The sequence below is a fragment of the Hordeum vulgare genome, chromosome 5H (genome assembly GCF_904849725.1).
Source record: "Hordeum vulgare subsp. vulgare chromosome 5H, MorexV3_pseudomolecules_assembly, whole genome shotgun sequence".
Taxonomy (NCBI): domain Eukaryota; kingdom Viridiplantae; phylum Streptophyta; class Magnoliopsida; order Poales; family Poaceae; genus Hordeum; species Hordeum vulgare.
Window position 1 is genome coordinate 383,113,132 of NC_058522.1, and position 16,134 is coordinate 383,129,265.

General features: G+C 40.2%; 1 protein-coding gene across 2 annotated transcripts; it reads left to right on the plus strand.

The window, feature by feature from the left end:
* The first annotated feature begins 2,525 nt into the window (after positions 1 to 2,525).
* Positions 2,526 to 15,159, plus strand: LOC123452872 (polycomb group protein EMF2B-like). 2 transcript variants are annotated; one of them, XM_045129599.1, is made up of 22 exons: positions 2,526 to 2,729; positions 2,837 to 2,942; positions 3,524 to 3,692; positions 3,809 to 3,864; positions 5,734 to 5,848; positions 5,934 to 6,090; positions 6,165 to 6,242; positions 6,999 to 7,135; positions 8,012 to 8,071; positions 8,224 to 8,348; positions 9,538 to 9,602; positions 10,628 to 10,680; positions 10,919 to 10,972; positions 11,060 to 11,119; positions 11,912 to 11,958; positions 12,032 to 12,180; positions 12,553 to 12,679; positions 12,778 to 12,826; positions 13,716 to 13,799; positions 13,950 to 14,029; positions 14,575 to 14,664; positions 14,762 to 15,159. In XM_045129599.1, the coding sequence occupies exons 2-22, from the start codon at positions 2,908 to 2,910 to the stop codon at positions 14,883 to 14,885; spliced, it is 1,914 nt and encodes a 637-aa protein (XP_044985534.1). In that variant the 5' UTR covers positions 2,526 to 2,729; positions 2,837 to 2,907; the 3' UTR covers positions 14,886 to 15,159. The 2 variants fall into 2 exon arrangements, with proteins under 2 accessions (XP_044985534.1, XP_044985533.1); XM_045129598.1 differs by having other exon boundaries at positions 2,544 to 2,729; positions 2,832 to 2,942.
* Positions 15,160 to 16,134: the final 975 nt, after the last annotated feature.

Here is a 16,134-nt window from a genome sequence, read left to right on the forward strand (position 1 = left end):
CCTTATGAACTGCGACAATCAAACTATGATCACGAAAGTGAGCAGCTCAAAGGATAACATGAAGTCATAAAGACACATTCAGAGAAGGTTAAAATCTGTCAGGAAAATGAGAAACTCCGGAGTTATTGCATTGTATTATATCCAAACATCTAAAAATCTGGGAGATCCTTTTACTAAGGGTCTATCACGTAATGTGATAGAAAATGCATCGAGGGAGAGGGGTATGAGACCCACAATTTGAGTTGTTCACAGTGGTAACCTATTCTTTGTGATCGGAGATCCCGTGAATTAGATGTGGAAGACAAGCTGTCGGTCAACTCAGAGGAAAGTATCCTTATCATTAATAATACCACTCCATGAAGATGCAATACTTTCCTAAACTGCATGGCAGGTTGATATACATCTTAATATGTTCTAAGTGGCTTATTAAAGCGGAGATGTTATCCTGCAGAACATCTTTTGAAGAACATACCTATATGAGTCTGATTGTTAACGTCGCAATCTATGAGAGTAGGGTGCTCTCTAGTAAACTCATGAAAGGTCTCGGAGTATGACGCATAAGCTCCACCCGCGGGGAAGTCCCACGGTAGCCTAGTATCGATCAAAGCTCTGTGTGAAGCTAGATTCGCAGAAAACTTGCAGTTCAAGGCCTAGTCCATTGTTCAAGTTGCTTACTAGTGTAGCATAGAGTTCTAGGTGAAAGTTCAACTTAACAGTCTCCACTGCAGTATCGGTATATAAAACAGTGTTTTGGAACCAAAGACAAATTTTGTGTGCCTCTGGGATCTGGTGGGGGATTGCTGGAATTTTGTCCAAATACGGGCCAACCCAATATATATGATTTCAGAAAATTCCTAATAAATCCTAGAGGCCCACGCAACCCATTTGTGCAAGGCAAGAGGTGGAAATGTTTAGTCCCACATTGCTAGTTTAGTGGGAGTTGAACCTTCTTATAAGGGAGGATGTTTCCACACATGTATGAGCTTGAGAACAAGAGAGACATACACGCGCGCTCCTCCTCCGCCGCCCGCCTCGCCTCGTCACGACGCGCCGCGCCGCGGGAATGAGCCGAGCCGAACTGAATTTTTGCCACGCACGACTGGTATACGAAAGGCTGAACGTTTTTGCTAGTGGATATTGAAAGCGGACGCTGTAGTTTCGTCCTACTGCTGCTGCAACTCAGTACGTACTCATGTTCTTCTTCTTTCAGTTCCTACCGCAACTTTTTGCTATAGTCTCGCTTCTAGATATGTTCCGTTTCTGCTCATCACTCCATATGATACCTTGTCTATATAGAACGGTTACACATATGTTCTTTTCTAGATCATACGTGCACATGTCTTTTGTCATCTCATCTCTATATTGCATGCCTTCTTCCGTCTTTATTATGATGGTTATGTTTATCCTAGCTTTTCTTTTAATAAAATCATATGGTAAATTGCTCATATTTCCAACAAAAGTTTGTAGACATAATATAAATAATTAGAACACCATGCCAGCTAGAAGAAGCAAAGCATGATCGGAAGAAGACTATTGGAAGCAAAGTGTTTCATGGGGCAGTGCTGACGAAAGAAAGAAGAACCTCACGAGATAGGAATATGCACAATGAAAACTCTTATGTTTATCCTTCAAGTCGTCATAGGTGCACCCCCTTCATCGATGTATGCCATGTTGGCCTCGACCCTTAATGCTTCTCTACTAGTGATGAAATATGGAGCGGGCGGTGCAACGACACCTTCGTGAGAATGTCACCCACGTGTATGGATCTTGCCGCTTATAGCTGCTACCACATCTCCACTTCAAGTGACGACAGATGGAAGATAATGCATTGCGGACTGATACGAGGGGAAAATGCAAAACGATTATGAGATGACCAAAATACTATATAAATAGATGAAGGAGATCAAAAGATATAGTCAACACACACTCACACACCTACTACCATCTTGCATTAATGGCGGTAGAAGGAGGAAGTAAATGCATGAACTAGAAGCCCCATCATTATTGATATTGATACGGGCGCCGCTAGCCGATGAAGCGGTTCCGTGCGGAAATATTGCCGTGGGCACTCCTCGAACCGAAAGAACCTTAGAAGCTGTCACAAGGCCGAGTCACCTCGCAGTTATGTGGTGTGAAGCCCACGACGTGTTGGACCGGTTCACATAGGCCGTTTGGATCGGTTCATGAAGTAGCAACCATGATAAATTGGACCAACCAGCTAATCCTAAAGCGAAAATGACGCTAACAAGAAAATAAACGGTTTGTGAAAAAGTAGATGCTTCTGGTACGTTCACGATTATGATCGTACGGCTCAAAGTCTCTAATCGACGTGGAGTCTCGTAGGTAAGTTGGGCCAACCAGCTAACCCTAACGCGGAGTAACGTAGACAAGGAAAAAACGCCTTGCGAAAAGATGCTTCTGATGGGTTCACGATCATGATCGGACGGCTCAAAGTCTCTAATCGAGGTGCTAGTAGAGTCTTACTGTTTTTATCAATCAATAATAAATAAAAAGAGAAAAGGAAAAACTAAGTTCTTCGTCTCGTGCTCCCTTCTGGCCCAATGCGGTTCTAAATCTCTCTCCGCCGCCTCGCCGTCGTCGCCGCCTCACGGCCGGAACGTCGCCGCCACTCACGCGCCTCGACGCCGCCACTCACGCGCCTCGACGCCGCCGCCATCGCTATCCCTGCTCTCTCCACCCGTCCGCGAGCTTCGACATCGGTCTTTGAGGTATGACCGCGATTTCTGTCATCCAGTGATTATTATCACTCAAATCTAACCCTAACTAATTTTGGCCTCCACAATTTTCTGGTGTGCCGGCGCACCATCTAGACCAGTCCCCGCCGGTTGATGCCCCTTGTTAAATCCGCCCGTCCGCGACCCTGAGGCGCTCGGCGGCGGCGAGGAGATGCCTGGCCTACCTTTACCTGCCCGGGACGCAGCGTACGCCTCCCTACCTAACCTATTTTATTGTTGCTGTGCTTATGCTATACTTGTGCTATATGCTACTTGAGTTGTGTAGAATTTGCATGGTCATGTCTGTGTGGGCAACCCAGGAGAAAAAAAAATTAGGTACAATGTTAGAATCGCAGTTGGATACTGCACTGTGGTCTATTTGTGTGTCGGATGCTTTGTGGGATAGTGAAGTTCTTTTCACTGTAAGTGGCTACTTCCAAGAATTAATGTGTGAGTCACTCGGAGCTTAAATTGGTTGCATTTGGAAATTAATAAATGGCTATTGTCTATTGACTCATCCCTGCTTGGTAACTTATGTCGTCTGGTTGCACCTGGAAACTAGTAATGGCCATTTTTATTTCTAAGAGTTGATCACTGGAAATATGTATGGCCCACCTTGCCACCTTGGTTATATCCAGATTCTGAAAAGTAGCTTAGTTGTTCTGTAACTGTTCAGCTGCTTTGCAGATATGGACGCATGTATATATGGTAGATGGTTTTCTTGAGCTTAATAGTGAGATGAGATGAATGTATCTTCTTCTTTTGATGTTGGTGCTGCATACATGCAGGGACACTGGGTGTGAATTTAGTTACCCTCAGTCTGCAGACCAGATGCGACAGCAACAGTTGAGAGCTCGATTATCTCCAGATGAGCAGCTTGCTGCTGAAGAAAGTTTCGCGTTGTACTGCAAGCCGGTTGAGCTATACAATATCATTCAACGGCGAGCCATTAGGAATGTAAGTTTCATCTTAATTTTCCAGCCTCATTTGACATGAATCACATGTGTTTATCACGCATAACCATCATGTGCAAGTGATTTGAGATATCAATGATCTCTCACTGACTTTTACAGCCCGCTTTTCTGCAAAGATGCCTTCACTACAAGATACATGCAAGCCGAAAAAAGAGGTACACACTTTGACTCTACTGCAGAACATGCTGACACTCAGGATTGTTGTGATTCAAATCGAATATGTCGAGAAAAAGAAAGGACTGTCCTGTTTCAAAACATATTTTCTTTTTTACATAGCGGACACTTCACTATTTTTTATTTGCGAATTGCAGAGACTTCACTATTATGTAGTTTGCTGATTCCTTTAGCTGTCTTGGAACCACGTACATAAGGTTGTTATGGTTGGGGTGGAATCAAATTGGAAATGCCTTGCACATAGTAGTATCAAACCATAGATCCTACCTGACTCCACCCAATAATTCGAAGAACATAGTATGATTTTTTCATTATTTTTAATGCTTACTTAGTCATTTGGAAACTAATTGGATTGATAATTTCCCTTCCTAATGCCATTGCCTAGGTTGGCTATGCAATAGTTAGCACATACATGATCATACAAAGTAGAAGAGAAATGCATCGGAAGTTGATGAACTTGGCAAGTGGAAACACTTAGACACGCCACCTTGCAAATCATGCATCTGCCTCCCTTAACTTGGCAAAGCGGATCAATTTTAGTCCAATCCAACCGGGGTGCGGCAGGCAAAAGAACGGCATGCTGGTGGTGACATGACATGCCTGGGATCTTGGCAGGGGTTTTCCTACATGCGACACACATGAGTGAGGCGCTCTGTGTTGGGGACTTGGGGTTAGGATATTTTTCCAGATAGGCCATGTTGGAGTGGTCGCACACTCACGCCACAGTATGATCCTAGCATGAGCATTACATCAGACCCATCTTTTAAAGTACAATTTTGTGGACTGAAATTGATATCATTAGACTCATCTTTTGAAGCACAATTTTGTGGTTATGTTTTTGTAGCACAAATGTTACATAGTAATAGGTTGATTCTTGGTCAAATGTTTGTTCTACTGAAACTTAATACACCTGGTATTCTGAAACAGAGGCGGTACTATATTGTGTATTACACATTTGGTACATTTGTGATCTATGAAACTTCAGTGCGTGTATTATACACATGATGTTTATTCAAGTATGGCTCTTGGTATTTGCAAAAAAAGTATGACTCTTCGTAGAGCAAAGTGAAGTACTTTAGTTTACGGTGTACCTGGGCTTAACAATTCGCTAGCTCCTCCACTGGTTGCGCTCGTTGATCTCCTTCATCTCGAGCCACTTCTTGCTTTCCTCATGGCCCTCAACAAATTTGTCCACCCAACAGCTGGACACCACCATCGTCCCGCTCTGGTACGCTGTCAATATAGCTTTGATAGTCGCCTGCGATGGCAAGCACCACTCCTAGGCCCGCCTCAATACTCTGTGTAGGAATCTGAGGGCGATGGTGGCCTCAGGCTCCGTTCGAGACTCTCAGCGGCTTGTGCTCCTCCCGCCAGAGAATGACTGCGGTGGTCCACCGCTGTGGCCCTGAGTGGTGCTCCTCCACAGATCGAGGGGGTGAGATACGAGGGTGCAAGAGACATGGCGGTGAAACCGGCGGTGAGACGGGCTCGTTTTATTTTTATTTTTATCGCTAATAGACGAGGAACCATGTGATTCCACCGATTTGGAGGAGTCTGTTGGTTTGGCATCTGAGGGGTATATTCACTTGTGGGGAATCAGTCCATTCCAGTTTCTTCTCAAACCAAACACAAGAACCAGTGCCAGGTGCAGAACTGACCTGTGACACTCCATCCCATGCCCCAAACCAAACAAACTCTAGTAGAAGCTGAAACGGTAGCTTGGCCAAACAAGGCCCAAATGATTAAGTTCTTTGAGGTGTAATGTCTGTTAAACTATGTACTAACCAGTTTTGGATTTAATTGTCTATCCATCATGCAAATACTGACGAGTGTTTGTGCTATGGATGTAGGATTCAGATAACTGTATCACTATCTCGAGGTACAAATACCGAGTTGCCAGAACAGAATGTCTTTCCTCTTTACGTTCTATTAGCTACACCTACTACTAATATTTCACTTGAAGGGGTAAGTCTACCTATTTTTTAGTTCCACACATGCAACATTTTGTACTAAATGATCTCTTATCTCATTAATGCATAATGTTTTGTAGCATTCTCCGATATATCGATTCAGTCGGGCCTGTTTGCTTACGTCTTTTAGTGAATGTGGTAGTAAAGGTCGCACCAAAGCTACATTCACAATTCCAGACATCAAGAATTTATCTACCTCCCGAGCTTGCAACCTTAACATTATCCTTATCAGCTGTGGTATGATGTGCTTCATATGTGATGTTTATGGTTTTACATTTCTTCACCACCATCACATTTGGTTCCCTTTTTAGTTTCGGAAGGGCAAGTTGAGGAAAATGTTGGTGAACATAACTGCTCTGTGAACCATGTGGAAGGCTCTGCTCTCCAAAGTAAGTTTGTGGTGGTTATTTTGTGAAAAATACTAAACAGTTGCTAGAATAAGCGCATGCTTACTGTTGTTTAACACAATATGTTAACACTTAGCAAGTAAGACATTTAGATAGCCACACAAAATGTGTGCCACACAGGTCGAGCTACCACTAGCCATTTACTATTGCTTATCATGTGGTGGAAGATATAATTGTATTCTCAAATGCCCAATTCTTGAGGGGAATGAAGACCAGTGATCAAACTACGATTATCTCTCAGTATGCTGTTCTAATTCACGGCCGATATTCTTGGCCAAACCAATCCAACCCTTGCAACCACCTATATCACAGCTAATAGCAACTTACCAGACCTTCTCTTGCATGGAAGATTAGTATTACAGTCGTTGGAAATAAAAAATAGTTAATAAACATTCCTTTAATCCATGGATAACTACTTAACAAAGTGGAGGTGAGCAAGATCTGGCTATGTTTACCGAGTTTACTATGGTTAGGAGAATCAAATGAAAAGTATCCTTAACACATTGCATTATCGTTTTTTGACAAGGGGCTACTAGGCCATCTACGCCATTAGTTTAGATTATTTTTTCTCCTTTTAGGGTATAGTTAGTGTCAGTCACCCCTACTGGCCAGTATTGCTAGCACATGTGCCTTCTGAAATAAAGTGTAAAGAACACATTGAATCTTATAAACCAGTTATGATTTGTAGTGTTGTTGAGTGCAGTTATTTACTATCATCTATGTGATGCATTTTGTCAGAGCTTGAAGGGAAATGCTTCTGGGGTAAAATACCAATTGATCTACTTGGTTCGTCTTTGGAGAACTGTGTAACTTTAAATTTGGGACATACAGTGGAGTTGGCTTCTGCAGTTAGTATGAGCCCAAGTTTCTTAGAGGTATGCCAATTCAACTTGCTCATGGTATTAAGCTTTAACGTTCTTAATGTATGCACTGCAAATTTTCTGTAGTATTTAACAATAGGATGGATGAAGCAAAATCCTTTTGCAGCACCTGAAGCATGTTTCAACTAAATAAATTACCTTAGCAACCTGTATGTTAAAATCTTAACGATCTACACCATGTATCTTCTGTTATCTAGAAGGCTGTAGTGCTTGCCATTAATTAGCACATCCCGTTCCAGAAGTTCAGATGGAAAATCGTCAAATTTGTAGTGCAATTTGCATCAAGGTAACTGAACATATTATAAGATCAACATTAATAACAGTAAAGATTGAAATTGTAGTTTATGGATGTTCCAGCGATTCTGCAAATGTGTTCCATTCAGTTCTTTCTCAGGATCCGCTATCTTTTTTGGTTTTAATAGAAAATTGTTAATCAAGAGAGAGAATATGCAGTATAGTGGCAACTACTTGCCAACCTTAGGGGTTGTTTTGTTCCCAGTCACAACTTGCCACGCTTAACCATAGGCAAGCCACAGTTTTTTTATGTACGTACTCATTTTTTGCCACACACACTTAACTACCTATATGGCCCATGTGTCATAGACACAATCTTTTGCACAACTTGCCACACTTAATCATAGGCAAGCCACAGTTTTTTGAGGTACATACCCGTTTTTTGCCACACACTTAACTACCTATATGGCCCTTGTGTCATAGACACAATCTTTTGCCACACTTGTGGCTTTAATTTTGTTAGCCACTCTTTTGCGGTAGGCCACACATTGCTTAAGCAAAGTTAGCCTTGAACCAAATATGCGTGTACTTGACTCTATGTTGACCTACTTGCCTTTCCTTTTGTTATATATGCAGCCGAAATTTATGGAGCAGGACAGTTGCTTGACATTTTGCTCTCATAAGGTTGATGCTACGGTAAGTTTATCCCTGTTACTTTATTTTTTATCTAACAATTGTTTCTGCATTTAAGTGGGTAAGTAGTTTTTATATTTGATGGCAGTGGCTTACTGCAGTATGTTCTGTTATTTTCTTCCGTAGCTTCTCTGAGATTTGTATTATTGTTGCAGGGTTCATATCAACTCCAAGTAGGAATATCTGCTCAAGAGGCTGGTGCAAGAGACATGTCTGAATCTCCATATAGTAGTTACTCATACAGTGGTGTCCCACCTTCATCATTACCACATATCATAAGGTAACACTACTACATGTATATGCATATCTATAGCTCTATTTATTGTAAAGGAGTTGTGAGTAACTGCATTCGCTTGCTTGGAAAGCTTAGCTCGAAGATATCTATTTTTAGTTTTTGACAGGGTTTAGTAGGCTGCCACCATTTTGCTGTCAGCGCAGCTGAGCTTGCTGCCTGCTGAGAACATTTTATGTGTGTGTGGATGGCATGTATCAAATGTGGCAAAACCAACATGGACAGGCTGTTAAATGTTCTGTTTCATAGTTGAGGGTGAAAACTGGACGTGTGTGACAGTTGAGCAGGCTAAGATGGACCTGTTCATTGTTAGGTGTTGTTTTAGAATGCATGGAGTCTATCTTCTAAATTGACTGCTAATATACACAATATATACTGATTTGTCATGTTCAAACAATAGTTCTGATATGCCATATAAAATACTTTCAGATCATTATATTACTTTTAATGGTTTTCCTGAAATATAGTTGAAGAAAATGATGGCATTGGTCAATAGGGACATAAGGCAAAATGAAATGACTATATTGCAAATACAAAGAAGTTCTCAGCGCCACACAGTAGATGGCGCAGTGGGGGGCGATTGGCAGGTGAGCCGCAGAGGTGGCAGATATCGAGAGGGAAGTGGGCATGTGTGTGATGGGAGAAGAGGGGGGAAATATGTCACCTTGCCCATGAAGCATTGTAGAGAGAAGAGGACGCAGAGTGAGTGAGTGCACACAAGAGAAATCAGAGGAGGGATTAGGATTTCACTTGCAATTAAGGTCGGAGGAACATAAATAAGATGTAGGTTTATTAAGAGGATTATCGTGCAATTAAAGCCGAATCGGAGAAAGTCCAACTAAAATTGTTAACCATTCGGTGAAAAAGTTGGATGGATGGTTCAAATTGTGTGGATTCCACAAACATGTATTGGTACCTTCTATATAGATTTAGATGTCTGAAAGGGCAGGTAAAGGAATGGAGTCAGTATATCAAATTTCTGTTAGGGCCTAGTGTTGAGGTTTTGGCTACCTGCCCAGGTTTGTTGTGCTCTTGTGTGACCTTAGCCTAACCGAAGCGGCCGACCTGTTGTCTGGCCAGGTCTTAGTGTGACCCTTTGCTTGTACTTTCATCTCTACAAATGCATTTGCGTCTCAATATAACCAATTGAGCAGATATAATTTTTTGTTTTCCACAGGTTGAGAGCTGGTAATGTGCTTTTCAACTTCAAGTACTACAACAATACTATGCAAAAGACTGAAGGTTATCCCTTACACAAACATTTTGGTTCATGTGTTTTTTGAGTTCCACACTTCCACTCACACTTGTTTGTATCATGTGTTTGACATTTTTTCTAGGTGTTCCGCATTTTCTCCTTATATACCGACTGTGAAGAGTAATTAACTAGATATGTTAGATTAGATATCTGAATAAATGATCCACCAGCATTGAACTATTAAAAGATATTCTGCTAAGACCCTTTCAGGGTACACATATTGGAATAATAGCTACTTCTGTTTGATGGTGGTAATCTTATTACTTTATCACACTAATTGTGGTGCCATAGCTAGTAACCTAGTGGAGAACTTTACGCTGTTACGCTTTAGGTTAGCATATGATCCTGGAACTAAAGCTGGTGAGCGAAGTTCGGTAATGGTAAGTATAATGGTTTTAATGTACTTATATGTTTTTATAACTTAAGAAATGTCTTGTAAATTTCTCTCTTTACAACATCAGTCATATCCGTTTGTCTAATTATGAATTATGCATTTTTTTGTTCTAAGAAATCAAAGTTCTGTGTCATTACCATAAACTCAAAAGTCAGGTATGCTCCGTTAAAAAAGATGCAGTTACTGAAAATGCTGGTGCATAAGACAGAAAACACACCCTCATATGATCTGTAGCGTTTCAGTAGCATAGTGTAACATTGAAATTGGAAGAATAAATTGTACGAACGTGTTCAGCATGGGAGACCAAAGTATCTTAATTTAATTATAAAAATAGTGCTATGTGCTGTATTTGGTGGCATAGTTTAAGGTATATGTTTGCCCATGACTGCATGTACTGATGTACGTATTGCTGATTGAGTGCCGTATAGCTCCAGCCGTGTTTTTTTAGTCCTTTGTTCTGAATGCTGATCATGGCAAAGATCTAGTGCTAGATTCGCGCAATTACCTATGTTCAGTTTACGTCACTTGTTGACATTTGTTGGTAAAAAACTCGAATAATTTCTGGTTGGCTCATGATTCTTTGCTTTTTTGTTTCTTATATTGGTCTTTTCTTACCAGTCACTGAAGATTTTGCCTGCCCCTTCTGCTTGGTAAAGTGTGGAAGCTACAAGGTAAAGTTTGATGCAAAGTTCCATTTGAGCTGTATTGATTCAAATCTCACTTTGCTGCTATTGGCTGGTCGATCATTTCACCTGATACAGTTAGGGTAAAACCAATGTCTTCTTGTTCTTTGTGGTGAAATTTGGACTTTGTTTGCTTTCTGCACGACCTTTCTATTTTTTTTGGGAACAATCTTTGTGCCCACTTTCTCAGGGCACATCGCTAATGTTGTGATTCTGGTGGTACTAGGGTTTGGGGTGTCACTTGAACTCATCACATGACCTATTCCACTTTGAGTTCTGGGTTGGTAAACCTCCTAAATTTCCATCACTAAATCTTATTTACCTGTTGTCATACTTTGATCGTAATTTGTTCATTATGCTCAAACAGATATCTGAAGAATGCCAGGCTGTTAATGTTAGCCTGAAGACTGATGTCTGGAGAACTGAGGTAAATCAGAGATGTAGAACTTCCAAAGTTAGCTGTTTGGACCGAGTGTTCTAAATTTAGCATGTTATGGCTTGATTTCATGGAACGAATTTTGTAGGAGAGTATTAACTCGTGAGTGAGGTTGGTGCTTGGATTACTGTTTGTGGGTTTGGCTAGGTCTTGGGCTCGAAGCACTAGGCGCAACTGCGCAAGGATAGGAGGAGAGAGGGTGCGGCAGAGAGCAGGAAAGACATTTTTTCCTTAGCTCTTTGCTTGACTTGACTCGGTAGATTACAATTTACATCTCGTGGTTTTATGCAGTATCCAACTCATCTTATCTGTAGCACCCTTAATGGAGCACCATTCATTTAGATAATCCTTCTATCTAGGATGATTGACTGAATCAATATGACTTGGGCCTGAGTCGTGTAAGTCCGACTCTAGCACCGGGACCAGTTGTGATGTATCAGTTGTGTGACCTTCGCTGGAGCTCCATTGATAAGCGATAGCTTATTCCCCACATAACAAGAATATCCCCTGGTTTTCTGCTAATTAAATTCTCACTTTTGTTCTTAGCCTTTCATCCTACTTTCTTGTATGCAAAGGCTGTGAGCTGAACATATTATGCCTCTTGGTGATGATCAACCCATCTTTCTGCAAAGTTCTTTGACGAATGTCCAGGATACCTTGCAGAATCTGCTTTGCATAAGTTTTACGTGCTTGGCATAGTAAATCAATGAATCATTAATAATTGACTTAAATTGAAGCATTTTATTTCTAATATTTGGAACTAATAATCCCAGTTATTTCCAGCTTGTGGCTGAGGGAGTTGATCCAAGACATCAAACGTTTTCCTACTCGTAAGCTATTCATCACTTTGCAAGGTGCTACAGCTATGTCCTTTGTTTGATTTTTTAAACTGTGTTGCATCAGCTCAAGGTTTAAGAAGCGTAGAAGGTTGGGAATGTTGGGAACCACAGCTGAGAAAATAAGCCATGTGCATCCACATATCATGGATTCAGATTCACCTGAAGATGCCCAGGCAGTGTCTGAAGGTGACTTTGTGCAGAGGGAGGAAGACGGTACATTCCTATCTTGTGATTTCCTTTTCCTTTTTTGTGAGTCAACCAATTTTTTTCTTCACTTATTCATACAGTTGGGCAAACAAGTAAAATTTCCGGTGAATTTGGATTTTTGGTATATTTAGAATGAGCTAGTTCTTTTTGGTTTCATGCACACGGAATTTCAGCATTGAGAAGTTCTGCGTGCTGTTTTGAATATAACACACCCGAAACATTTAGATCCTTACCTTCGGTGAAGATTATCGCAACTTTCTTCTGTTATATCTGAATATTACAAACATGATAAGTTGTTTCCTGAGAAACAGATTACGGCAGCAAATGTTTATTTCTTACATGTGCTCATATCCCATTTCCATTGTCTAAAATTTCCAGATATTTCTGCACCACGTGCTTCTGTTGATCCTGCCCAATCATTACATGATAGCAATCTTTCACCACCCACAGTACTACAGTTTGGGAAAACAAGGAAACTATCCGCGGAGCGAGCTGATCCCAGAAAGTAGCCCTTCTGTTTACATTACCGATATCACATTATGCATTGTAAGATTGAAAAAGTTAAGTTAAACTAACTGTTTTATTTTGTATACTATCTGGCAGCCGACAACTCCTGCAGAAACGTCAGTTTTTCCATTCTCACAGGGCACAGGTGTGTGGAAAATAAAAACCCTCTCATTGTATTGTTCTATGTTTTTTAAACTTTAGTGTTCTATTTCTGTTGCCTGTTTGCATAGTTGATAGTTCCATAATTCTTGTATAGCCTTAGGATTTTGTATCCACATTTTGTTTTCTGGGTGCCTGGTCTTTAGTTATTTTGTACGGGGAATAATCAGTTCACCCTCTAACTTAGCATTTGAATTTGATGCTGATTTATAGTCGAGGTCTAAAATATTATGTTCTTTCTCCTCAGAGGTTGGTGTGCAGTACTCCCTCCGTTTCTTTTCAGTCTGCATATAAAATTTGGTCAAAGTCAAGCTTTGTAAAGTTTGACTAACTTTATGTTAAAAAATATCAACATTCACAATATGGAATCAATATTATTATTATCAGATGCATCATGAAATATATTTTCATACTATATAGTTTCAGTATTGTAGATGTTCATATTTTTTCATATAATTTTGGTCAAACTTTGCATAGTTTGACTTCAAACAAATTTTATATGCGGAGTAAAAAGAAACATAGGGAGCAATACTCTTCTCCATTAATGATTAGCTTCTCTTGAAATGAAATATGGTGATCTGGAAAAGCTTGCGTGTTTATTTTATGCAAATACCAGACTGCCAGTCTTGCTAGCGTGATGTCTGGTTTAAGTGTCAGACTATATGGTTGCACCTGGCTGTACGCCAGTCTTCATTGTCTTGCTTTTAGTGCAGATGCTCTCCGTTTGGTTACCACACCCCTAATTATGTTTTGTTTATTGGATTTTAAGTATTATATACTATGTAGTTGTTATTTTGACTTTGTACTTTGGATTATCTACAGTTTATTTCTACATTTGAAATCTAGCTTGATTGCATTTACTACGTTTCTTGTAGCCAATGGCACTGGAACAAGTTTTCTCGGATCGTGATAGTGAAGATGAAGTTGATGATGACATCGCAGATTTTGAAGATAGACGGGTTAGATATAATCATATTTTTTCGTCCTCTTTGTTCAGAAACAAAAAAATTATGTTCATGCTGTTGCCTACACGTGAGCTCAAGTCAGTCTCTGTCAAAAAATTATTTCTACTATTCCCCGTTTTAAGTTATTACCTTTCTGTGTTGCAGATGCTTGATGATTTTGTTGATGTCACGAATGATGAGAAACTTATTATGCATATGTGGAATTCATTTGTTCGGAAACAAAGGTCAGGAATATTTTTGTGTTCTTCCTGAATTGGGTATCTCTTTTTATAATTTTAGTTGTTAAATTTTGGATATGAAAAATCTTCAAGTACCAAGTCCTCATCATTTTTTATGCATATATTGTTTTAAAAAGTGTTTTGGGATGTGTTAAGCTGGGGATGTTGCGAAGGGGTACCATTTTGTCTTTGTCTTGCACATCTTGCTTTGTTCTTCAGTCATTCTCATTTTGATGATTGTTGGAGGGCTGTTTGTTCTGTGTTGGGCATTGGGTTATTTTTAAATGCTTTTCTTTTAACTTCTTCGTTTGACATTGTACTCCATTGAATATTTTCATTCCGTTTTTATTGTGTAGCTGCCTTCTAAACAAAATATGTTTGATTGAGTTTGATTTGACTGCGTATCCATCATATATGATATTTTTTCCTGCAGAGGATATGGCAACTTTGTTTTGACAAGTTGCGTCCATCCTGTGCGGTACAAATTTTGGTTTAGTGGTACCCATGGAACCCTCCATGTGCATTTCTCGTACTGAATTGCTAAATTTCAGGGTGCTAGCTGATGGTCATATTCCTTGGGCCTGTGAGGCATTCTCCCGGCTTCATGGAAAACATCTTGTACAGAATCCTCCTCTACTATGGTGAGTTTTTGACCTATAATTCTATCGATATCAACTAGTATCTGCTTGTGGTCATCTGCAACGCCATTTGACTTGCAATTTCTCGCCGGGTGAACAGGAGCTGGCGTTTCCTTATGATTAAACTGTGGAACCACAGTCTATTAGATGCCCGTGCCATGAATGTCTGCGGCACAATTCTTCAAGGCTACCAAAATGAAAGCTCGGACCCCAAGAATATATGAGTTGAGCATAGTGCGCTAATTATAATTTAAATCAAGTGGGTATTTGGAGGAGGCCGTAGGAGCAGGTTAAAGAGGTGAAAGCTGCACCTAAGGCCATGGAGGACCATTCTCAATTCTATTTACCGACCGGTCGTATTTACAAGGACTGTTGTTCGTCGTGTTCTGTTCCATGTATAAGCGCCTTTAGTGTCGCATAACTTGTCGTATGGTCTGCAAACTTGAATCAGTGTTGTCAAGTTCTCTTCTTTGCTGTAATGAAACCTATCTGAAATTATATCTTGCGTAAGCGTGTGCAAAATTATCATGGAGTTTAGAAATCACAAAGACTGGCACGGCAAAGTGGGTCATAATGTCCTGACTTGGTGTCACAGAAAAATACTTATTTAGGAAACATGATGGCCTTTTGGCTCCCGAGCTCATTTGAGCCTGGGTGAACAGTAAAACCGAAAAATCTTTGAAAAATGTTTAATTTTTTTTGAATTTTTTCAGACCAACCTTGTCAAAAGTTCTAAAAGCATGCAAAAATTTGGCATGAAATAACATTTCTACAAGGCGTGATAAAATAAACAAAATCGATACTCTGAAAATGTAGAATTCTTTAAACTTTTTTCAAACGGTTTTGGGTTTACTGTTCATCCTAGCTCAAATGAGATCGAGAGCCAAAAGGCACTTTCCAAGGGATGAGTATTCCCGTTACGCACATCTACTGTATAAGAGCATCTCATCCCAACCAAAGCCCTCAAATTCTCTTCATATGTTTGAGAGGAGATAAAAAGCCTGCCCAACTGAGCTTCCCAAATCCACCCCCGCTCTGAACATCTGCAAATCCCCACTCAATTCATATTTTTTTAAGGTGACCCACCCAATTCATATGTGATGAGGAAATGGGATGTTTGAATGTGACCAGGCAGCCCATACATCGGATCCGGCCCAACCCGTATCACTTTTTATCCCTATCTCCATCAGTTGTATGTAGGGCTGGGCGTTCGGTTTATATGGTTAATACGGTTCTATAATTTTTCGGTTTTGAAAAATAGAAACCGAAATAATCATCCAAAATTTAGAAAGTGAACCATATTAACCATAATATTTCGGTTTGGTTTGTTCGGTTAACCAAAAAATCAAAATTCATGCATTTGTTAGTATAAGTGGAATGACTCGATATCACTGATTTGGATTGTATAATACACAAAAAGATAATCACAAGTTCTAGCAACCTTAATAACATTCTGTGATTTATTTGGTCAAG